Source organism: Tauraco erythrolophus, chromosome 6 (assembly GCF_009769465.1).
Source record: "Tauraco erythrolophus isolate bTauEry1 chromosome 6, bTauEry1.pri, whole genome shotgun sequence".
NCBI lineage: Eukaryota > Metazoa > Chordata > Aves > Musophagiformes > Musophagidae > Tauraco > Tauraco erythrolophus.
The window spans coordinates 54,768,894-54,793,881 of NC_141470.1; the positions used below are offsets into that span (position 1 = coordinate 54,768,894).

Consider the following 24,988-nt stretch of genomic DNA (forward strand, 5'->3'; position numbering starts at 1 on the left):
TTAGCTATCAAGATTAAGAACTGCCTAAAACACACAAACAAATAATGCAGTCAGCGGTGGAACTACTGTTACATTATGGTGCAGATGTCAAAAATATAGATGAGTTCAAAGAGATTATATGAATTCTTGACGGAGAGGAAAGTATACCAAGTGTTGCTAAACACAGAAGAGAATCTCTGGCTCAGGCAGATCCCAAACTGCAGGCTGCTACAAGTTCACTAAGGAAACCATCATTGTATGCCTCTCCATGTTCTTGTACGACCTCCTTAAACCATCAAGAGACATAGAAAACTGAACCAGCTGGGCGTTTCATCCAAACTCTATAGTTGTCTTCACTTATTTTCTCAAAAAGAACACTCTAGTATCTCAAAACTGTAAATACAGTAGACAGGGTATATTGTCCTGACGCAAGACACTCAAATTTAGTTGTTTAAAAATGCTATAGCATACATTGCTCCCAGTAAGTAATTACATGTAACTCCAGATCTTTTTTCTGTTGGTTTTTGGTTTTGTTTGTGGGTTTTTTTTTTTTTTCCAGATGGGTAATAGAGAATTTTAAATTATCAAATTACATGTGTGTTTTTTTTTCCTACAACCAAGTTCTGCTCCTTTCAGTATACAAAAGTGATACTGCTCACAATGAACAATTTTTTTTTATTAAAAAAACACGCTAAGGAATCATGCTTGCCTTCTTTACAGAACTCATTATTCTCAATAAGAGCTTTCATAAAATAAGTTTTCAGAACGTATCTGTCAAGAATGGCAAATAGAGTCAGAACGGGTTAGCATAAACATATCCTTCCTTTTTGGGAGACAAATGTGAGATACCCAGGACAAATTTTTTCAAGACATTCAGTATTATATCACATTCCCCAACTTTTAAGTCGGACTCAATAATCACAAGCCAGTCATCAAAAAATGGACAACCATAGACGTAAAAAGATTGCTTTAGTAAAATAGGCATGGGTCATAAATCCTGTTATGATGTATAGATATAAGTAATATGAATCAAGGTTGTATAGACCATAATATTGTGACCACAGTAATACTGTTATGCATATGCACAATTTTAATGTTATTCACTTGTTTTTCCAATATTGGATGTAAAATTATTTTTAGCATCTGAAAAACAGACCTCTACTCCTGAGAGTATTAGTTAAAAGAAAAAAAAAATTCCAAAAATAGTATTTACATCTTTTTAAGAAGTTACTTGTCAAAAAAAAAAGTAGATAACACTTCTACATTCTACTAACACGCAACAAAAACAGTGTGGAGAATGGCCTTAACTTGCATTTCTCAACCACTTAAGGGAGCAGCCCTGGTTTTCACCAATTTTCGGCTTGACATTGGACTTCCTTTGGACTCTCCAAAAAGCCCAGTCTAAAGCATTAAATTGAAGTTTCCTTAGGTTCCCATGAAACAGTAGTTTTATCAAAAATGTTGGAGAACATTAAGTTGACCTAAATTAAAATAAACCAAAGCCCCTAGGTTTTAACACTGTACCTTTAACTACACTTTAGAAAAACATACAGTAATGCATTTTAAGTGGCAGAATGCTAGCAGTGTATTAGCGGCACCTACTACAGCTTTACATACAGCACAGCAGAAAATTATCTAAGTGTAACAGCTGTAAGGAAATCTCTAGAAACTATGCTAGTGTTATCATAAAAGAACTCGCAATATAGAACTTTACCATGGCAAAAATCGTTTCTTCAGAAATCTGAAAAAGACTGACAGAATGATGAGGATTCTCAGCAGCTTTGATGAGAATAAATCTTAAGTAGCACTATTTTAATCAAATGACTCACAATACATTCAACACCAGAATCTCTGATACCACCACGAGAAATCTACTTAAAAGACAACATTGCAAAAGCAATTCATTTGAGTGGCAGCAAGGAGAAGGCACATAAGCTAATTGCAAGAATACCCTTAGTTGTTAATCTCATTTCAGAAAAGGTTTTTTATTTTCTTAGAGAGCTGCATTTTTACGTTCATTCTCATAAAATCTGATGCACGTTTCAACTACTTCCAAGGCAGAAATATTTAGCCAGCAATATATTCCCCATAAAGAAACACACAGGGTCACCAAGTATTCACCCCCAAAATTCATTAAAATACTTTAAATTGTGGAAGAACTAAAAGACTATATAATACATACTATATACATATACACATGCAAACACTAACTATGTTAGATTGACTTTGCAGTTTATTAAGAGAAATACAATAAAAATTTAAAGTTGAAGAAAAAAGCAATTATTAGTTGAAGATTGATATAAGGCCTGTAAGATGAATAAGAGATTTGATACTAGCAATTTATGTAAAATTTCCACATAATTTGTGAAGTAGAAAAATATAATTAGAGGTTAAAGCTTTCCTTTCACTACTGCCTTTTTCATGAATACACATTCATAGTAATACACATAATCATAAGTAACAATTCAGCAAGTCATTAGAATATTCTAAAGTACACACTTGTTGAAATACAATGAATTAAAAATATAAAGTATTTTTTGCTTCTTTATTCTCTCTGTATAAACGCAAGCACATTAAGCCCTTGCATCATGTCAGCTAATTCTTACAGAGAAAAAGGCAAGCAATTCTTATTGTTTATAGCACATCAGATGGTTTATGCAGACTTCTAAATCCATCAAAACTTGACATTTGTATATAGACAGTTTTAAAAAAGTGTTTTCAAATGCTAAGGCGAGATACACCTCTTTTGTAAATTACTTTTTTACTGTCAGTGTAAGAATAATCATGAGACAACAACAGGAAAATGCTCAGAGGTACAAAATATTTAATGATTTGAGTAAATTTCACTGTATTCTTGCATGATATGTGCCTAATGACCTCTTCACTCTACACTTTTTATTGTTAAAACAGTCTTTAGATTTAATCTTCGTAAAGAATTTGGAGGCAGAACTCTCTGTCCAGGCATCTGTCCGTATGAATTAAAATTTGGGACAATGCAAAGTCAGAAGAGCATATAGCTCTAGCAGCTAAAACCCCCTCCAAAAAAAGAAAAAGCCAAGCAAAAACCTTAACAAACATCAAATTATAGCACTGAACAAGCACTTCCAATTTTTATTGTCCACTACCACACTCTCGAAGATGAGGCATCTTTCCTTAAGTATCAGCTAGGCAAGAATTTTTAATGGACTTCTTCCAACATTATTATTTCCCCAAGAACAAGTTCCCTGTCCCATTAAACAAGTGAGTGAGAGATGATAAATAAGAGAGGCAGAAACTGACAGGAGGGCGTAAGTTGCATCTTAAAACATACTTTCTATCAGCATTTTGCTTTTGTGCTTTTTTTCTTTTTTTTCCTTTTTTACCTTTAGCTTTTTTAAAAAAGTAAATGTTATTACAGTATATAGGTATGACAGGCAACACATACTTTCTTTAAAAAAGAAAAAGTTAGGCAAGTTTTTAGAAGGCTCACACATGTAACACAATCTACCACTGGATAAGCATGCCATTAATTTTTAATTATTACAGAAATTAAGGTAAATTATTTTCTTCAAAATTGCTTTAAAGGCACTTTGTACTGCTAAAGTCAGAAGAAGTCAGAACAATTAACCAACAGCTGCCTGAATTATCTTCTAGAGAGGACTGCATTTACTATTCTCCCCAGTTATACTGAATCACCTCTGGCACCAGTTCCAGTAAGAATCCTTGCTACTGATCTCCAATTTAATGTCCAGATTCTTTCAGAATTCTCTGATGGATGAATGGGACAAATTTGTCCAGGTTCCAGGTTCTTGGATTGAACACAGTGCCCCTCCTTTCAGTTCACTCTTCGTATAGAAAAATAATTTCTTATTTCCAAACTCTGTGTCCAATCAGCCTCTCATCTTCCATTAAGTATTCACCACAGCTGTCCTCAGCAGAAACTGAAGTAAAGTATTAACTAGAGTTTGGAATTATTTTTAGACACTTCTTAATTTTGGCTCATTCTCCTGAGTACACTAACCACACTTTTTTCTTTCTCCTGCTTTTATGAGAGAATAATATTTTATATTTTCTTCGATATACATTGAAAGATCTGACTTAATTTCACAGTCTTAACTTTATCAGAATACTTTCTGACCTCTTAGATGGAACTCCATTATTCCTTCTTGAATAACAAGATTTTTGGGCTGATTTCTTAAATCTGAGATTGATCCTACCAATTTTCTTCCCTTCATATGAATACATCCTTCAGATTCTAAGTATCTCCACATAGAAGGAGCACATCCTTCCCATATAAGCACTTAATTCCAAAAGGCCATGTATAAAATGTTCTTTTATAGATAGCAATTACATTCTTTTTTCCTATTTTTTTTGTCTTCATTACTGAACTGTAGTTCAAATGGTAGACCAGATTATTGCAGCACATGCTCAAGAAACACTTCTATTGTCTCTTCTTAAGCACAGTTGAATGAATGAAAACGGAATTTATTGACATCAAAAGAAGAACAGTTCAGTAGAAAAAAAGGAACAATTTCTGTGTAGAAAAATGTATGCGCACTCTATGTTAACAATTTTTTTTATTTTAAAAACACACGAAGAATGAAGCAAATAAGCCAAGTGGGCATGCAGAAACCAACGCAGTCACCTTCTCTTGTTCCCTTCATGGCTTTGGGAAGCAATTAGATCACTTTGCTGTAAAGTAACCTCCTTCTATAGAATAGACTTCAGTTTTTTTGTCACAGGAAGGGATAGCTGGAAACATGAATTAAGTGGATAGGAAACCTGAAAATTCCAAATTAGCAAGGCTATACAGTAACAGCAGGAGAAAAGGACTTAAACAAAAACAAAGACTGGAATTTCAGAAAGATATACTGAGTAGAACACAAGTCAGAGAAGTCAAATAAGCAATACTTTGCTCCCAGAGCAACACATACATTATTAACAGCTTTATTAATAGTGGCATACTGTCATGTATTTTCTTTTACCGATGTAAAGTGTTACTGATTTCTTCAATGGGGAAGTTTATTCTATTAGTAGCTCCTAAACCCAAAGTAAAAGGATCCAACTCAGATTAAAAGGCTACTAATTCAGATTTTTGCTTCCTTATCTTTTCCTGTGACTAAGGTCAAAAGAGGAATGTGTATACTATTTTAATACCAAAAAGCAAAATATAACAAGCATGTTCCCAATTGAGTCTGTAGAAGAACAAACCAGATAAAGGAATGCAAGAAAGAAAGAAATGCAGATTAAAAATAGTAAGTATGAAATTATGCTAAGCCATAGCATGAAGAAAATGTTTTCACAAAAAAACTCACAAAAAATCACTTCCACAGGAGAAACATCAGTACACAAGGATACCATCTCTAATAATATTAATGTTTTTTGTCTTCTATTTTTTAAAAGCTTAAAAAAAATGAGATGTAAATAAACCCTGCTGTTACCTGAAAAAAAACACCAGCAAGTCTCTATGAAACTACCATAATGACATATACTTAAGCAAGGTATCATTTAATTTAACGTATTTTGAGTATCTTCTCTAGTTATTCCAGTTGCTTCATAGCAGACTATATTTAAAATATTGTAATTAATTAAAATTGCATCTACAGTCATCACTTAATATGACTGTGAGGTTTCAATATTTTCTGCCTTGCACTACTGTAGAGCACTGAAGTAACAGATAGTTTGAAAACACCACTGTGGAGTTATGCAGCATGCGAAGAAGTTTAAAACAGCATCACAGCTTTTATTTAGCAGTAGCTATATTAAAGTAATATCAGTAATACCTAAAAGCTCACACCAGGATAAGGCTTTCACTACCAGAGTAAAGATAGCTCTTGCCTAAAAATACACAGTAACATGTAAATAGAAGACATCAGATGCCCTCTTCCTCAGTTTTTTTTAAATTGCTCCCAAAAAAAGCAGTAGTATGCCTTTTACCTCTGTGAATCAATTCGTCTAAGGTGGCCTCAATCCCCAGCCTCAACTTCAACTTCATAGAATTTACTAGTGTAAAAGAACAAAGTTCTCAAAATTGTAAAAAAAAAAAAAGCCATACCCCAAAACAAAAAAAAAACACAACCTAACATGTGTGCTGGCAGCCCAGAAAGCCAACTGTATCCTGGGCTGTATCAAAAGGAGCATGGCCAGAAGGTCGAGAGAAGTGATTCTGCCCCTCTACTCAGCTCTCGTGAGACCCCACCTGGAATACTGTGTTCAGCTCTGGAGTCCCCAACACAAGAAGGACATAGAGCTACTGGAACAAGTCCAGAGGAGGGCCACAAAGATGATCACAGGGCTGGAGCACCTCTGCTATGAAGACAGGCTGAGAGAGTTGGGGCTGTTCAGCCTGGAGAAGAGAAGGCTCCAGGGTGATCTTATAGCAGCTTTCCAGTACCTAAAGGGGGCCTTTTCCTGTAGGAAAGCTGGAGAGGGACTTTTTACAAGGGCATGTAGTGATAGGACAAGGGGCAATGGATTTAAACTGAAAGAGGGCAGATTTAGGTTAGATATAAGAAAGAAATTTTTTACTCAGAGTGGTGAGGCAGTGGAACAGATTGCCCAGAGAAGTTGTGGCTGCCCCATCCCTGGAAGCGTTCAAGGCCAGGTTGGATGAGGCTTTGGGCAACCTGGTGTAGTGGAGGGTGTCCCTGCCCATGGCAGGGGGGTTGGAACTAGATGATCTTTAAGGTCCCTTCCAACCCTAACCATTCTATGATTCTCTTATGATCCTGCTCATAATCTGGGGGCAAGTCACTAATGGAGATACAACAGCTATTTCAAGAGTTCTCTAGGTTCCAGGAGTCACCCTGTCTCCCTCACAGATCCTGACTAAAAACAAAGGGAAAAATTAAAAAGAAAAAAAAAACAAACACAACAAAACAAACCCCTCCACACACACATATCACTTGAAAATACTTGAAATATTTCAAATTTCTGAAATAATGAAGTTATCTTTCTTTTTTTCTGGCTGAAAGGTAAAATGCATCTAACAAACACCTACAGTTTGCAATCTAGCCAACAGGCAGATACCGTTTAGAGGCACGGCATTTAGCTTCACCATAACTAGATTGCCAGCCATACATACATTGAAGAAAACATCCTCCTTTCTTATTATACTAGAATAAAAACCTACAGAACAAGATAATTCAGACTCGTACCAATACGGAAGGCATCTTTTCTTTGTGAGAGCAAGCCTAAGGATGACAACTGAAATGCAGATGAGTAGCTCTGTACAGGAGAGTACAAATTCTAAACGAGGCCTTACTCATGTGCAGTATCATTTAAGACAAGTCTGCAATAAGAGCTTGCTATTCCAAATATTTCTGACATGTTGTGGTGATTATAGACAGTTTTCTTTATGCTTCTTCTCATTGCCCCAAATAAACATATATTCTAGTACAAATTGCTGAGAAGTCAGAGCAATCATACTTGCTCCTCCAACCTCAATTCAAGTATGAGAACAAGAAGTTGCAGGCCTAAACAGGACCCCATAACTCCTAACACAACACACTTGAGATCTTGTAGCAAAGTCTGCATGCAAACAGGTGGTTAGAGTCTTTGGAAGTTTTTGAAAAATAATCTCTCTGCTATTGAAGTTGTGGAGAAAAAAGCAAGGTACATTGCACAAGAAAAAAAACATACAGTCAGTAAGATAGCTAAATAACAACATGTAGCCCCAGATTTTTCACATGCAGCAGATACTGCAAGGTCTACAGCATTTAAGTTGGTTTTCCATACTTAAAATAGATTGCTTGCACAATAATTCTGGTTATTGACATGGTAGTTCTAGAACTTCCTAAAAACTAAATAAAACTTGACTTGGCCCAAGCAATCAGAGGATCTCTTCAAGTCCATTCCAGTCCTGTTTTCAGTAATTCCATGTTATTGCAAACACTGACCATTCACAGACGGTCACTTCCCCAAAAGCCAAAGGAATTAGCTTTATTCTGATCAGGTCACTCACATTTCATGCTTTCCAATAATTGCCAAGCAACAACCTCTGATACACCTAGTGCACTTGTCTTAGCGGTGATACACTTAAGACTGAACAAAGCTTCTCAACTGTCCTGATGGTTTAAGATTTCTGAAGCAAGAACCTCAGGCTATGATTAAAATTACATATTAAAAGTGCAACTAGCATTTCCCTGACAAAAAAAAAATATATATATACACCACTCTTCCTACAAATGTCATTCCAGGATACCCACAGTGCCCTTGGATTCCTAATGTTTGCAGGAACCTTTTAGTCAGTTCTTGAAATTATCTGAAGTCTAAGACAGAAGATGTTTCTGAAGCAACATGACTACTAGAGCAGGAAGAAAACAGACGTGCTTCCTCAGCTTTTTCTCTTCATGAATATAAACACTGTCAGTTCCATTGTCAGTCCATTGAAGTAGACTTCTCTGAAAGGGGTCATTCAAAAATTACACTGTTAACCTGTTTGAATAGGATAGCTTTGCACTATGAGCCTAAAGACTACCTGCTATGACTAAGAGTATCCCAGGCCAGGAGAAATTTGGCTAATCTGTTCATGAAGAAGAGAGGGCATGGAAGGTATCTGCGAATGACAGACAGAAGTTCAACAGCAGCAAAAGGGGTATTTCAGAGATACTACCTAAACACAGTAGAAGGAGATCAGGCTACTGTGAGTCTGAACTTGAAGACTGATACTTATGAAATCACCAAAACTTACTTTGTATTCCAAATGCAATAGTTGCACTCTTAAGGTGATCTCTGAGTAATGGCAGTGGTTAGGAAAAAAGGAAAAAACTCAAGTATAGGACTAGTTTTCTTGTACACACACATACACATGTATAATTAAAAATCCAGCCAATGTTTCCATCAGCAGGAGGGAAAGACATACTCACATAAATGCATAACTAAGTAATTTCATTTTGGTCAACCCCACACAGACCAATACTGACCACTTCAGAACAGCATAGCTGCTTCTACCTATGAATATGCAACACATATCTATGAATATTAAAGCTTCCTTGCCTCTACCACTAACTACTGAAATTTAACAGCAAGGGTTGAATTGTTAAGCCTGTTGAATTTAAATTTAAAGAAAATTACTTCAGAAACAGAAAAATACACTCTCAGGTGATTTAAGGGCTTAATGGATTTATGAAAGAATCTGTAAGACAGCTAAACGTGGAAATCATAACCCTTCGCTCTTTTCAGTGATGTAGCAGCTTGTGCAATTATAGCCTCACTGCTAGCCATTAATGGTTGGTAACACCCAAAATTTAGTATCATAACTAACTTAACTTCCACAGACCTTGATGATAGTCCACCTTCATGATTACCCCAATCTACTCAACACTGCATCTGATGTTAACACTGACAAAAAAATGCATAAACACACTAAGAAGAATAACAGCCATTACTTTCGTTTTGTCTACAGGTCTCTGTGTGTGTCCTTTAACAAAGGAGAACCAAAGTTACAGTCAGCAATCCTACAAATCTCCAACATTGTGCTGAAATCCACAATACAACAGAGACCATTTTCCATCTTAAAAATTACTGGGATTGGAATAGAACAGAAAAAGACTAGGAGAGTCAATGCCAATTCTAAACTATATTAAGAGTGGAGCATCCTATTCAATAATATACTAACATTACTGGGTTTTTCCTCCCAAAATTCATTAAAACATAGTCTGAAAAAGTAATGAAATTATCAAAATCATGCCTCAACTTAGATCAGATTTTCACCAACCATATGAAAATTGTCAGAGATCAAGCCATTTATCTTCCATTTTTTTAAAAAAGTTCATCTTCAAAAGCCCTATAACCTAGAACGTGTGACCTCCAATTTTGCACAAAATTTGTGAGGAAAAAAGTGAAGAAAGTTATGTTATGCAATACAAAAGTGATATAACTTCCTAAAGAGTGTTCCAATTACCAAAACCTCAGCTAGTAAATAAAACTATACTTAAGAGTAATGCTTCCAACATTCAACTTAGAAAAAGAGTACATCTTACCTCCTGTTCCAAGAACTTTCAGGAGTTCAAAGTTTTCAATGCCAACTTTCTCTGCATGGCCTGTCAAATTTGCTGAAAGGAAAAAAAAAAAATTCATGTCAGATACGTAGTACACTAAAACATCATTCTGACATATTACTACAGTTTCAGTAAAAACAAGTTAGCAGATGAATGAAATAAGCAGCACTAAAAGGACATACCAGTTGCACACTGTATTCTTTTAACCTGAAAAGCAAGGGAGAGCAATTTTCTTGTTGCAATCAGTGTTCCCAGAGGTATAAAAATCACGGAATAATAACTGAAACCCATCTAGCTTGCACACACCATCTTTCATCCTATCACTGGACACCTCTGAAAAGAGTCTAGTTCCACCTTGTCTGTAATCTCTAATCACAGTTAGAGGCAGCAATCAGGTCATCCCTTAGTCCAAACACCCTGAATGCTTTCACATTCTTGGATTATATGGTGCTTGAGATGACATAAACAGAGCTCCGGTAACTATTCATGTACTTAACATAGGATTACTAAACTGATAAAGACTCTCCACTACTATCAAGTTGGAAAGACCTTGAGTCTACATAATCAAGTAGTCTATAAAAATCAAAGCTGCTACAAAGTTGTTTCATTTGTTGGGGAGTTCAGGAGGAGGAGATTCTATGTTCATACAAATCTATACCACTGAGTATTTTTTTGTCTAACAGACATTTTTCTAAGCAGGGAAATGAGAAGTCTTATTTAAAAAATGAATTGTGGTGGGTTGGTTTGTTGTTTTTTTCATTTATAAGCTGCTAAAAGAAAGCCTTAAGCACTTCCATTTTTTCCATCTTTCATTCCTATCATAAATTATCCATCCATTTGCATCAATATGACCGCAAGCCATGCACCAAAGTTGCTCATTGAAATGATCCAAGTTAAAAGCAGCAAGGCAAAAACTAACTAGGTTTGATTATTCTTAACCAAGTTCAGTTTCCTGATCCAATTTAACAAGCTGCTGCATAAGCAGTTTTACTAGCACAATTAAGGATGCAGCATCAAGCAGCAGAAGCTGCATACGCTGGCATGGCTGCTAAAAGAATGTTTCCCAAAGAGCAACTTCAAGTCAAACTGTATGTCTAAAGGCTAGTAAAAAAAAAAAAAGGGGGGGGGGGGGGGGGGGGGGGGGGGGGGGGGCGCCTAGGAAAGCTGTGCAAGAAGCTTTCAGTAGCAGCACCACAGACTCCAAGTACAAAGATCTCTTAACCAAAGAGGAAAACTCTTTTCATAGGAAATGCTGAAATCAACTTGCTTCATTCAACAGAAATTACCATTTGGTTTGATTTTTCTAAGAAACTTTATCAAGACAGTGCATTTTCTGAATTATCAAAATGTATAGTTAATCACCATTCGCAGAACTACAGTAACTCAACAACTCAAAACAAACAGAAAATGTCAAGCTTCAGAAGGACAAACAAAAAAGCATATTCGCGACTTATTCCAACAATCCTAGGAATCTGTAAACATGCACAAAATCCATCTAGTTGGGATAGGGTAACATTAGTGCCCTCATGCAAGGCATTGATGAAATCTCATCTAAATACTATTTTCAATTCTTATCATTCATCTTTACGAGAGATTAATCAAGCTTGGAATAAGTGCAGAGAGATAACTTGAAATTACTGGGAGATAAGAAAGCCTAGGAGAAGTTTCAGGATTTTTTCTTGTACAAACAGCAGCACACATGACCATTTTTTTTTGCAAATCTGAGGGAATCTACAAGCTATCCTAATACTACACATAAAAAACCTCAAAAACGCACAGCACTGTGAAATTATTATTCGAGAACTATTACTTTTGTGATCAGTTCCATTTTAATAACATGTGCTAGGCAAGACAGAACCAGAATCATTAACAAATCAATGAGGCAATACACACCACAAGTAGAACTGAAGCTTGCCATACTATTTTCACTGCAAACAGAACAAACACTGTTGCTACCGCCACATCACAGTCATCGCTGAAGTCAGCGGAGTAACAGCAGGTAAGGCAAATCCAGCCTGAGTTAGTGTCCATATAATTACAGTACGTCATGTCACAGTCAGAAAGCAGTCTGTCTTGGAGCAACTTAATACTACATATTACTCTTCTTAACAAGTACTGAGAACGGTATTCAATGTAGGCACTTCCAAAACAGTGTCTTTCCTGCCAAGGATAGCAGGAATCAGGAACAATCCTAAAGAGACCCAGCATCCACAGTTTTAATGAAGCAGTGGATATAATTTAAGAGAACTTCTCTGGATACTAGATAAGTGTGTGCTGAACTCAAGAGTGTAAACAAATTTTCAGTAAGAAATCCACTGATTTGGATCTTCCATTATGGAGTACTCCAGAAAGGTTTTACCATCTCACATCCTTTAAGAGCTGTCAGCAAAAGGCTTTTCAATTAAACATCCTTCTAGAAAATAAACAGTCATTTAATTCTGCCAGGAGGGATGACTCCTGCTAGGAAGACTGAGAGAATGGAACACAGAATAGGAAGATTGAGAAAGTGAAACACACTGCATCTCCAGTAATGTGCTGAAGACTTGTAGTGCTGGTTGTAGTTCTAAAAAGAGATTAAGTCCTAAACTCAATCCATTATTCTAAACTGTATCATAAACTCAATTTAACCTTTATTCTACAGTCAGTAACATTAGTAAAACCTTTCCCACTTTCAAGAGGCCACACAGTAAAAAGCTGACTGATACTTAGTTTGAATTATTATGCACTTGTTTCAATGTAATTTTTAACTGTAATTTTTGTACTATCCACTTAAGGCCATTTTACTTCCATTTAGGAAGTTTAATTGCCTTATCCTAAACAAAAAAAAAAAAAAGATGTCTTCAAGGTTATTGTAATATTATTTTCATAGTAAAAGGCAAAAACTACATCACAAATAAGCATATGATCTCAGTCTCATCTCATTCTTTTTGCATTATACTAACGAAAAAAGCCATCCCACAAGATCAGATACCTAAAAGGTGCTGCATAACACATAGAGGTATGATAGGACACGTGATACTTAAAAACTCTCTCAGAATTACCCCTTATAAAGCAAGAAGTAGAATTATCCTGAATAAAAAAAAAAACAACACATCTTCAAAGCTACAATAAAAGATTAACAATTCCCACTTCTCCCAGTGTTGCCACAGCTAGGAATGGCTTGCTCCAACAGCCTCACTTGCTGCACTCAGTCCATCTCTGAAGTCATACTCCTAGAAAAGCAAGCTGAAGAGCTTGTGTCTGTGCCACATACATACTTTCTAACGACACTGCTAGAGCAGTTCTTTGTCTTCATCTGCTGAAACCGGGGTGCAGCACTTTTTGACATTCTAGCTGAGATGAGGTCCAGCTTCTCCAGAACGAAAGTCGTCATACTGGCATTTCCTTCAACTTCCTTTCAGAAGCATAAATCCCCAAAGATCTGTTATTCTATTCACCAGTCACTCCCAGGACCCCAACTGACCACTGCTGGAGGACCTTTCGCAAGGAACGCTTTCCGCAAATACAAGACAACTGTTTCAAGTTTGAGAAGCTTTGAAGGATTGCAACAAGAAAGCCACTACTACTACCACTGACAGAACAGTGAAAAGCTGCTCTCACCTTGCAGGCATCCCCATGCTAGGATTGCTACGAGAACCCGACTCAACAACTGCCTTTGCAACCTGCATGAACACAACATATCTGTCAAGAGTGCAACAGGATGTACACTCTAGCATCTAGCTAGCAGTATTTCTTGCAAATAGCATCATAACACTTCAGCGTATGCAAAGACGTCATTCAGAAACAGTGGCTTTGGGAAAGCTCATAATTTAAGAACTGAGCGCAAGGGAAGCAGTTCTGGAAACAGAAGATTTACTTCTCCACGCCGTTTTTCTTCAAGTCTGTTGACATATCAGCTGAAGAGTACCAAGGAAGGGAGCTAAGCTTGGACAGGAAGTAAGAACTGCCCAAGTCAATAGGACAAGAGTTTCTTCACAAATGATCTGAAGCCACATGTGACACATCAGTATAACGGATGGTGGTACATCATGGAAAAAAAGCAGTAAGCTCACGACACCTTCTAGGAGACAAGCTAACTGGATAGGTGTACAAATAGGAAAAGCTTCCCTTTACTGATTTTCTACTGTAGTCCACAGTAATCTGCATTGGACCAACATGGTAAGAAGGAAAGTGTGCAGCTAAGAGCAACATCAAGATAAAACAGAAAACCCAGAAACAAAGACTAAAAGGAAAGGCCAAGACATCACAGTAACCATAATAACAAAGTGGAAATGGTACTGGTCTAACAGTATTGGTCACAATTATCACCTCCAAAGGCAAAAGGAAAGCAAACGTCTAGAAATATTCCCACTGTGAAGACAAATCCCCACGTGCAGGGACACCAGTGCATGGAGATCAGTATTGTCATTCTTGATCCCCTGAAAGTAGGACAGCTTGTTTAACTCCGGGAACCAGAACTCCCTGATGGAGGACCTCCAGATGACATGAGAGACATGACTGTCACCTGCACTATACCTGAACTTTGAGACGGCCAAGTGTGAACTAAGAACTGTGCAAGCTGGTACTGTGTAATGACTCTATTTGCTTTTAACTGTACTTTTATAGTCTTAAGAAATACTATTTCAACAGTGGTTGTTTTCAAGTTAATTCATGCTATGTCCTCCATTGCATGCCACTTTTGAAGACGACAAACGAAACTAGAGCTTCCTCTACTGAACTAGAACAAGCAACCTTCAAAGACAAGCTCTGTCTGAAAGCTGTGACTTGTCTCTGCTGTTCTCTGTAAGGTGAGAGCGCAGCTCTGCTGTTTCACTGAGCAGAACAATGAACCTCCGACAATTCAAAGCAGAATAGAGAAAGTAAGAAGGAAAACAGTTTAAAATATTACAGAATGTCTTGTGTCCTATTAGGTGTCCAATGCCTGGTACCAAGATCAACTTGATTCTAACCTGTTACTTCAGACAACAGCCCATCCCAACTCACCTAGCAGATCTGCTTTTTTAAGTCACAGCAACAAAGAACAGATGCTGTTTTCAAAGTTATATGAACACAAACCTGAGATTATCCCTTACTCAGAGTGAAGAGTGGGTGTTTTGCCTTGAAATGAAGCAAAACTAGCACATTCCTTTCCGGGGCGAAAAAAAAAAACAACAGACAAAAAAAACCCCACAAACACAAAACCACCACATAACAGAAATTGCACAACTATTACTTTGTTAGGCACTGAAAAAATGCATCTAGGATGTTATATAGTTTTTCTGCTATATGTAAAATTATAGTTTGATTGTAACTGGTTACCGCAACTGAGAACTATTTGTGAAGGGAAGTGAAAAATATTCCACAGTCCTTGAAGTCTGACAGACCATCACTAAGTAGTAATTGTCAGGTCACTGAATAAGACTACCATTTAATCAGGATGGGGAACTATCTTACCAACTTAAATGGAATTTTAAAAAGCATACCATCTCAAGGACTACCTGCATTTTGCTTAGGCCAAAAAGGAAAAATTTAGAGCAAAAATAAAACATGCATACAGTTCTGAACTCACATCAAAGAAGAGAAAATCCAATTCATATTACTCTGAACTCTAGGATCACAACTCAGATAACTGAGGTGCCAACTGTTCGTTCTCTATAATATCGTATGCTTAAGCAGAAGATCATCTTAACTGAGAAAAAAATTCACTATCTCAAAAAGCTACTGATCCCATTCTAGAAGGTCTGGAAGCCAAAACTTTACACAGCCAAAGATGATGAAGATCTCTGAAGTACTAGCTAAACAGAAAATACAGTATGTGGAAATTCAGAAGCATGAAGTGCTGTGGGGAACATGACAGGAAACTATCATTACCATTACGAAAACAGAGTGAAGCTGCAGAAGGTTATCCCAAAGTTATCATTTGCACATCAGAAGCTGAAATAAAGATAAAAGTGCAGAGATCTGAGATTAACAATCCAGACTCACAATGGTCTGAACTGGAGAACGCTCCATGTTAAGATCCATTTGCATTCATCAGCAGTTGCCCTTTTGCTCTTACAGAGGTGATTTTGCCATGTCGTTACGATGAGATGAATCACTATGAGGTCACCAAGATTCAACCTAGAAGCACCTTCATGGTTAGCTTAACGTGCGGTAATAATATACATCGCATAATAACAAAACAAAAAACAAATCGAAACATAGTTAGGCAAGACGCTAATGAATAATGTTGCTACAAATAGTCTAATGCAGAACAGAGTTGAAACAGTCAGAACAAAATAACTGATATCTAAAGATTGTGCATATCTTTACAAAAAAGAAAATAAACCTAAGTACAAAATATGAATCAACTTTGGTCTTCTCTATCATCAGAAATCAGTACAACACTTTAAGAAAACCAAATCAATTTATTCAATCACAAGAACCTTGGACACAGTGTTAAAAGCAACAGAATGTAGTTTAATTTATCAACAGAAGAGCAACCGACAACTTAAATGTTAATGGAAGGTATTTACGTATTAGTTTATGCAGACATTAACCAGGAAACTTAATTATCTTCACAATTATTCTCTCTCAGGTAAAGCTTTTATAACCATCTGTCCAAGCTAGCATAAAATATCTACAGACATCAACAAAACACGGGAAGAGGAAACAGTCACAATAGATCCCAAAACAAAACACAGAAACAAATAAAGTGACTGTGTGTAATGTGAATCCTTCATAAACCAGGTCATCTGCCTATCTACAGAATGAGTCAGAAGCAAAGAAATCTTAGTAGAGCTTGCACCTCATCATTAGGATTGTATAAAGGCTAAAAATAAAAAAAGAGAGAGAATGAAAGAAAGAATATTTACCATAAGATATCGAATGATGCCAAGCAATGAAGAGGATCCAACAGAAATATTTACACAAACAATATAGATGCAAATCACACCCTCAGATACTCAGGCTCTCTCATAAGTTTAAGCAACTCTGGTAAGCCTTTTAATTGCCTCCTGAATTAAATCCTAAAGTGCATTAAAGTGGCATATAAGTCTCCCAACTTTTTTGTGGAATCTAGCACGAGCTTTTAAACTATCGCATTTATAACACACTGGAACAAAGTTAAACAACAGGCTGACAATGAAGACTGCAACTACTACTCCTAATTTATATTAGACGTTTTTCAGAATATCACTGAAGCAATGAAAACAAAACAAGCAGTGGTACCAGATCCTTTTATAGATCATTTTAGTCACGTTTGTTAGATTCCAAAGCCCAGGTAGGGGGGCAGAATCAATAGTCATTCTCTTCCTTCATAATCAAAGCTTATCATAATCAAAGTTACCAGAAGACAAATAACAATAAATTCCTAGACTACAAAATATTTTTAGAAATCATTGATTCTGTAAAAAGTAAAATCCAGAGATTTAAGATATATTAAGGATGACTCATAAACTTACACTCTTGAAACACTCCTTATACTTCCCACAGCAATATGAGAACACATGTATTTTAGTGCTCAAAAGAGAAAAGTAGAAGTAAAAGCAAACTGAAGCTTTTAAATACTCAACTATTAATATCTCTTGATCTCTAAACAATAGAGTTACTACATAGAGTCAAATTTAAAAAAATAATCTGTGTCTTACAGAAGATATAATTTTAAAAGTATCCTTGAACTTTCATAAGAACGTTTCCTTTTAAAAATAAAAAAAAACACCATAGAATACTGTAGAGGTGCCAGGTGTAGCTCCATAGCGAAGGCTGAATACTCTATTTAATGCAAGATTCATCATGTTTTTTAGCCACAGGAATTTTCACCATGCCTTACGACATAACGTGAGCCTTACAGTTTACAAATAAATCTATTCTACTTTAAGTTTTCATTCAAGAAGGAGTAACTAAGAATTTGCACTATTAAAACTTTGAAATAGTACATTTATTGTCTGAAGTCGTTCATAGTTTCGTACTGAATTGTAAGTTAGACTATTCGACTCAAGTGGAAGTTTCAAATTCTTCTGCCTCTGGACCCCTGTAGCCCATTGCTACGTCGACTTACGGGCTACACATGCTTTTTCACGTGCCACGTGTTACAGTCAGACACACTGCAAACTAAAGCAAGTTCTTTAGCCCAAAGTTTGTGATAGCATTAAAATGACTCCAGTATCCTCCTCAAAACAGACTTGCCAAGAGGAAAAGAACATCTTACAGCAAAAGAAAAAACCTACATACAGCCTATCACCCAAACATTCATGGAATGTCTCACAAGTTCCCTTCAAGATCCCAGTTTTGCCAATCTCTGCCTCTCACTGGGCAAAGCAGGGAGTGCACATGCATACTGCAAGATGGTCAACCTCCTGCCTAGTCACATACATTGAAGGTTCAAGATCCTTTGATTCTTATTTTATTCTTTTTTCAAAAAACAAGAGCTATAACAGAAGTCAACAGGAAGTAGCGGGAGGAAATATCACTGTTAACAGCTCTATTTCCTTCTTACCTTCCTACATCACAAGTCCTTCCCTCTCTGCCTGTATCCTTCCCTATCACACCAAAATGTTTCTCTAATAGGTTTTAAATTTGCCATTGTTCAGTTCCATGGCATCACCAGGAAACAGAAAATGTGAAGAGGCAACGATATTCTTTTTCTACTGTAAATAATATGTAACTTTTTAGGTCTCCAAAAAGACTTGAAGTTGTACTAACTCTGAGATTAGCCTTCAAAAATAAAATGTTTTCTTTTACAAGATTCTAGATACAGATGCTGCAGAAAATTTTATTTTCTTATTATTTCCACTGGAGAGCTTCAGTGAGAATAAGAGACAGTCACCAATTCCTACCATTTGATCTTTGGCATATTTTTCCCTTCTACTTCCTGAAAAGAGAAGGTGATTCCACTTTCCCCAAAAACTCATTTCCTTCCCAAAGTGAGAAAATAAAGATGGTGACAATTCTAAAGTGACTGAATTGTGAGGCTTCTATCGAGAAAAAAATGGTTTGTGTGACGGGGGGGGAGGCAAAAAAAAGTTGCTAAAACTTCACTGGAGAAAAATATTATTAACTGAAATGTGTCTTGAAAGTCACTGCTGCACCTAATCCGCAAAATAACCAACTGAAGGAACTATCACTGAAGCACGTGCATGCTTACAGCTTCCCCAGCAGTAGAGGGTCATTCTGATTCTTTGCATCATTAAAATAAAATATATACACACAGAGCGGTGCCCAGTATTTATAATAGAGCAAATCACATGGCATCTTATAGAGGCACTCAAGTGTTACGCATCACAGCTCCTCCCCTATCACGGGCCCAATCTACATGCCTATGAAGTGATGTTTTTTTCAGCAATTGCTTTTTGGTCACGCAGCAGAGGAGTTGCAGGGCCCTAAGAATACAGGATATAGAGCTGAAACTAAGCTTGACCCTACATATCAAAGTCAGCACTGAAATTTCAAAGTCAAAGTTGAGAAGTCGAACCATGGTATGACAGGGTTAACAATCAACTGGGAGCTGTGTAGAAATAGCACCGCATGTGCTCTAACTGTGCGTTTTCATATGCTGCAATACTTGCTTGAAGGTAATCGCAATCATCTATTTCAAGAATGAAGATACTCATTTCATCTTAAATTCAAGTTTTATAGTATGTTCACTTACTCACTTGACAGTAATCGATGCCCATCTCTAATTCGCTTAATATTTTTAGAGCAATTCCAAGACCCAAGTAATTGCAAATGCCAAATATAACTGCAGGATCACTTGCGTTTAGTTGATCTGAATACACAATTCTTTGTACTTTGAGTTTTTTATCAAGAGGTTCAAGCGACGACTTCCACAATACAAGACATCCCCTTCTCAAAGAAGCCACTATTTCTACCACAACAGTATATTCTCTCAAAGCACTGGGGAGACTGACCTCTTTTTCATCTGCCAACTGACAGCTACTTTCGAAATGTAATTCTAAATCATTCAATAGTCACAGAGTTAGCAACATCAAAGGAAGAACAAAAAGGAAGGGAACACTAGAATCTAAACAAATTACACATTGAAAGGATATTCATGGTATACAACCTCAGTATTTACAAACAACAAAGATCTTCTGGCTCCAATTCTAGTTGTTGTGCGTCCCCTCACCCTCTTTCCCAAAATGAAGCAAAAGCAAATAAACATACTGTACACTTTAAAACTGGTAGGTTGACCCTAGCCAGCAGCTGGGCACCCACGCAGCTAGACCCAGTACAAAAAACTAAGAAAAACAGCTGAAGTATCCTATAGATTATTAATATATTTCTGTATTAACAGAAGCTGATTGCAATTTTTCTCCTCAAATTATCATATCTCTGTGCATTATGTAGAGACAAGTTCTGAAACAGTATCTTGATACGTCTTGCATAGTGATGACACTATTGTCACCTTCAGGAGTAGGAGTCTCCCAGGAGTACATGACAGAGCAGCTCCCTCCTCCACCCTAATGCTCCAGAAATAAGACAAGCCATTGCTAGAAAGCATTTTTCAGAAAGCAGTTTTTGAAATACTTAATAAGGAGAAGAGAATGAGGTGGGGAGAAGCAACTGATTCCTATTAAGCTGAATTTCAGAAGCTTGAAAATTTTTAAATTAAAAACAAGTGAATCTATAAAGCTTTAAGATCAGCATCAAAATGAAAATTGCTTATTATGCTATATTAGACAGCTCTTCATCTAGTTTATATGAATATGTTCATTCCTCAAACTGTACTTAAATAACTATCCCACAGGGATACGTGCTGTCTCAACTTTTATAAAACAAATCTAGACATAGCTAGGTAAATATATAGAATAAATGGGTTCCACTTCCTTTCCCCTTATCCCTTTCTCTCCTGCACACTCAAATCTAGCAACACTCAGCGAGACAACTAGGCTTTCCACGAGCTCTTTTGCTGCTTCTTGAAAGAAGGAAACTACAGTCCCTTTGGTTTCTGCGAAGCTATCAGGAAGAGAGCGGGTTTTTTTTCAGCTGCAGTGATAGCTACGTTCCGCTGGGGCACCTCCACTGAGCCCCTAGACTCGAGGGGTAAGAGAGATCCAGCACCACCACATGCCTTCCGCATCTGCCCATCAGAGAACGTCAACTACATTAAGCTGGGGGGCAGTTCTTTCAAACTTTTGTGATTAATAGCATCATGTACTCACTTTCACTTCATCATGAAGCAAAAAGGTGAGAGAAAAGGAATGAAGGCCATGGGTTAACAGCACCTCCACCGTTAATAAATACAGAGAATATACATCCTGATTATGTTTTACAAGGACTTCTAAATTAACAGTAATATCTAGATGTACCGCAGTGTTCAAGTTGCCTAGAAACTTCTGAGAAGCACAGAATCCCTCTTAGAAATATATAAAGACCTTCCCGAACATAACAATGTACAACAGAGCATTTCTGTTGTATCTTGAAAGGTCATCTATATTTCATGTGCTGAACTACTTCTCCAGAGGGTCTTCAAGTAACCACTGACCTACAAGAAGATTCGTAGAGTGAAAAGCCAGATTACTCTGCGGTTACATGTTAGCACATTCCCCTCCCTACAATTCTGGCATTTCACCGAGGTCAGAGAAAAGCTGTCACATAAAACAACATCTAGGACAGTAACGAACAGCCCCCTCCAGTACTGACATAGCCGTAAAAGTCAAACACACAATTTAAAAAAACCCAAAAAACAGTTAACTCTTATCTCCTTCAAAAGCGTCAAATACCACTGAGGAAGTGGGACACGGGAGCCAAATACGCAGCAGAAGTCCGACTGAAATACTTTTTTCAGAAAAAAAAGAAGGGACCCCCCGCCCCCATCTCACACGCTGCTGCCCATGTCTTTCAGCTCATCCTCTCCGTTTTCCTCACGGAGATTTCCCTCCTGGTCCCGATCAACTCTCGAACCTCCTCCCTCAACACTTCTTCCCCACGTCCCGCAGCTCGGGCCCCGTCCGCCCCCCCCCCCGCGCTTCCCGCCGCCCTGCCCTCAGGCAAGAACGCTCCTCTCGGCGCCCCCTGCCCCCGGTCGACATCCCCCCCCCCCGCCCCCCGCCATAATCTTCCCCGGCCCCTCAGGCCCACCCCGCTCACCGTTCCTCAGCTCGTGCTTGACGGTGAGGAGCGGCAGCTCCCCTTCCTCCGCCGGGCCCGAGGGTCCCTCCATGTTCTCACAGGCGGGCGCTCCCCCGCTTCTGCCGCTCCCCGTATGTGTGTGCGCGGAGGCGGGGGGACGTCACCTGGCCTGAGGCGGATTTTATTTTCCAGGGGCGCTCCGGGGTAGAGGAGCCATGCAGGCGCGCTGGGGGCGGAGGGCGGCTGTTCTCCCCTCCGCCTTGGGGAAAACGGAAAAAAAAAACAACAACCAAACCCACACCACCCAACAACAAACAGTTATTAAGATACAAGGAAGCACACGCACGTTCGGCCCTCAGAGCCGGCCCATGTCTTTGCGGCTCCCCTCCCCCTTGCTCCGGCCGCCCTCCCCGCCAACAGCAGGGAGCGGAGCGGAGCCGAGCCGAGCCCAGCCGAGCCGAGCCGAGCCGAGCGCGGCCCAGCCAGCACAGGCTGAGCGAGGCGCGAGGAGGGGGCGCTGTAAGAAGCGGCTCCTACTCAGGCGCTCGCGCCCCCTCCCTCCCCCCGCTGAGCGCTCATTGGGCGCGCGCGCCCGCGAGCACCAAGCAGCTGTTGGGCAGAGAACGTCCTACATCCCTCCCCCCGCCCTTCCGCCGCGAGGCGCGCTCCCTCATTGGGCCAGCGGCTGCGCCAATCGCTGGCTCCGCCCCCTCAGCTTTCCCCCAATCCCTCTGCTCCCTAATCTTGTTTGTAAACATTCCCGCCCTCCTCTCCCGCTCCCCTCCGCTTGAGGGCGGGCGCTGGGTTGCCTAGAGAAAGGGGAAGGTGCTGATTGACCAACGGGGCTGGCAATCACCCGAGAGAGCGGCGGGTGGCACCCCTCCCGCGCGTTATGGGCCGGTTCCATCGTACTTGGGGGGCGGGGGGGAGCAGCCGTGGCCTTCCCCACTCGCAGTGGCGGCAGGGGGGGAACCGAGCAGAGCTCCAGCCCGGCGCGGGGGAGGTAGCAGCGGGATGAGGGAGACGGGTATCCCCCTCGCCTAGGGACGCCACGGGGCAGGGAGGAGTGAGGGACGGCCGGGGGGCGGTTTCCCGCAGGGCCCCGATGGCCCGTTGAACCGCCGCCTCCCGGCACGGCGCAGGCGGTGTGTGCGGGCCCGCAGCAGCGGCACGGCAGAGCAGGGCGCGGCTGCCTCCTTGGGCTGGGGAAGCTGGAGCGCTGCCGCCGTCGGTGCGGCGCCTCGGTACGTCCGTCTTCAGGCCCGCGCTCAGCGCCGGGGACCGCGCCGCGGCCGTGCCGTACGCGCGCGGGCCACGCAGGCCCCAGGGCCCCACAAAACGGGGGCGCGGGTGGCGGGGCCCCCGGGCGGCGGGCGGGCGCGGGCGCCGGGCTGCGCTGCGCTGCGCTGCGGGGGCTGCGCGAAGAGGCGCCTCGGGTCGCGCCTGGCGCGGCCTTCGCCCTCAGCCGGGGCGCCCGACGGCCCAGGTCGGGGGAGCAGGCGGCGTCCGCGGCCCGGCCGTAGGGCGGAGAGGGCTGCCGCCTCGGTGTGCTGTGGGGGAAGGTACCCGGGTCACCGAGGTTCCCGGTTCACACCGCACGGCTTGAGTCCTGTTAGCTGCGTGGGACACGCTGTTCTGACAGCAGGTGTTGATTCGTTTTTAAGGAAAATGTGGTTTGAATCGTGTTAGACCTCATCATCTCACTTCAGCCTGTCAGTCTGTTATGTTTTGGAGGCTATCTGATACGTCTAAAGCAGTCCACGTTTCCTTGAGACGGATCACACCAATCACTTTTCTCTCCGTTTCTTATTTGCAGTAAGAATGTTCCTTCTGAAAGTTTTTGCTTCCTGCCCTTTGACACTGTGTAACAGGATGCTAATTTGCAGTGCCATATCACATACAACAGCTGTGTTCACACATAGGGTCTGATTCTGGTACATCAAACACTAATGGAATAAAATGTCTTCTGTTAATCCTTCATTCTCATACCAGTATTATATATTTTTGTGTGTATGTGTTTGTGTGCATATATACATAAAATGCATGTACATATATACATACACACATTTCTACAGTTTCCCGTAGAGAAACTGAGTTGAACTATTCAAAGTTGATAAGACCTTTCTACTATAGAATTGTCTAAATACCAAACCTCATTTTTAGAGCGCTTTTGGGATTGGTTTTCTGCCCCAAAATTAAAAATACTGCCTAAGGGTTTCATAAGTGTTCCTGGAAAAACTTTGAAGGTGTTTTCCACAAAGCGCTGCAGGTGTTCTGTGGAGGTACCTCCCTGTAACATATGGTACACACATAACTTGACTGAAAATGTCCATCCAGCTACCTAGCTTTCTGACGGTATTAAGACTATAAATATAGAAAGTGTAGGCACAGAAAGTGTTTTCAAATTGAAAAAAATTGATTCACTAAGTTTCGTCACTTGATTTTAGAAGCCTCTCTATTGCAGAGACAGTAAATGTTACATCAGCATAATATTAAATTACAGAAGGGAAAATAATGAAAATAGAAAAGAAACTTATAAAGTTGCTTGTTAAATTCAATTTTTGCATCTTTATAGTTAACAGCTCCTTTGTGCGACTAGTGGGGAATGTCAGTTTTACTTCTTCTTTACAAGGAGTAACAACCACTTCGGATTAGTCTGTGTCCCAGATGTTACACTTTAAAGAGACTAGTATTATAATTCATCCAGGGGCTCTACTAGTCTACACTTTGGACTAACTGTCCCTGGCAGCCTCAGAAGAGAGAAACTGCAATCTGACTCCACTCTGTTCCTTAGTAGCACTCCGTGTGAGTGGAGCTGGCAATGAATCCGGTAGTTGCTAATGGCCTTAGTTTCAGATGTTCATAACTTGACAGACTTTATCTGCGTATTTGCCTGAGGCTGAAACCTTCTATTTTCTCCTTTTGAATTTCAGCTAAAACAGCTTTAAAGAATAAGGTGATAACCCTAAAACATCAGACCAAGGTTAGTGATCCATTGT

General features: G+C 39.5%; 1 protein-coding gene across 6 annotated transcripts in view; it reads right to left on the bottom strand.

Moving 5' to 3' along the window:
* Positions 1 to 22,381, bottom strand: part of RPS6KA5 (ribosomal protein S6 kinase A5) — an 81,084-nt gene extending 58,703 nt beyond the window's left edge. For 5 of the 6 annotated variants that reach the window (XM_086613878.1, XM_086613876.1, XM_086613877.1 and 2 more), the window contains exons 1-2: positions 22,008 to 22,381; positions 9,942 to 10,013 (exon numbers count right to left, since the gene is read on the bottom strand). In XM_086613878.1, the coding sequence (XP_086470004.1) occupies positions 9,942 to 10,013; positions 22,008 to 22,080 (145 nt within the window). In that variant the 5' untranslated portion in view covers positions 22,081 to 22,381. Of the gene's footprint in view, positions 1 to 9,941; positions 10,014 to 21,612; positions 21,688 to 22,007 lie in introns of all 6 variants that reach the window. The other variant, XM_086613873.1, reaches the window with a different exon arrangement.
* Between the last annotated feature and the right edge of the window lie 2,607 nt (positions 22,382 to 24,988).